The following is a 634-nucleotide window of genomic DNA, read 5'->3' on the forward strand; positions in this document are numbered from 1 at the left end:
TGGCTTTTTGTTAGCCTTTTCGTCTCTTCAACCCAACAGTCCGCTGCATACTGTATGTTGCGGCGGGCAGCCGCACTTTGTCGAGGCCATGAAACACATACTGATACAACAGAATGCCCTTGAACTTTACTCCTGTGCATCCAAGTAGCATCCTGCATCACTAAAATGAAATAGAACCCGCCAAAAAGCACATTGATGGCAAAAAGCATATCCATATTTTATACTTTGGGAGATATGGGACATCCTCTCCCACCATTACTATATAGCCTATCATCCCCCAGCTTGGTCATGGGCTCTCGCGACCCTGGCCTTTGGCTTTTTCGAAGTGTGTAAAGACCATGTCCTCTCAATCCACCACAACCATGGATGGTGAATTCAAGCGCCTCAAAAATATCCAGATGAATGCGCTGGACGAGAACATCATGGCTTTCCTCGAAGCAACTCACATATCGGTCCAATCCGAGGGCATATGCAACCCAAGGGGCCCTTTCAAGAGGTCTCTGATTCATTATGCCGCTATGGGGGATTGTACTGAGCTTCTTTTACGACTTCTGGATATTGGTGCGCCAATTGACGATCGCGATCAAAACAAACGTACCCCTCTCTCCTGGGCTGCTGAGTATGGCTCTTACAA

General features: G+C 47.5%; 1 protein-coding gene across 1 annotated transcript; it reads left to right on the plus strand.

Moving 5' to 3' along the window:
• Nucleotides 1–362: 362 nt before the first annotated feature.
• PENARI_c257G10266 (uncharacterized protein) lies at nt 363–617 on the plus strand (the record flags this gene model as incomplete). Its single annotated transcript, XM_022638230.1, has 1 exon — nt 363–617. A coding segment is annotated over one exon (255 nt), but the record flags the coding sequence as incomplete, so codon positions are not given.
• Between the last annotated feature and the right edge of the window lie 17 nt (nt 618–634).

This window comes from Penicillium arizonense, assembly GCF_001773325.1.
Source record: "Penicillium arizonense strain CBS 141311 chromosome Unknown PENARI_contig257, whole genome shotgun sequence".
Lineage (NCBI taxonomy): Eukaryota > Fungi > Ascomycota > Eurotiomycetes > Eurotiales > Aspergillaceae > Penicillium > Penicillium arizonense.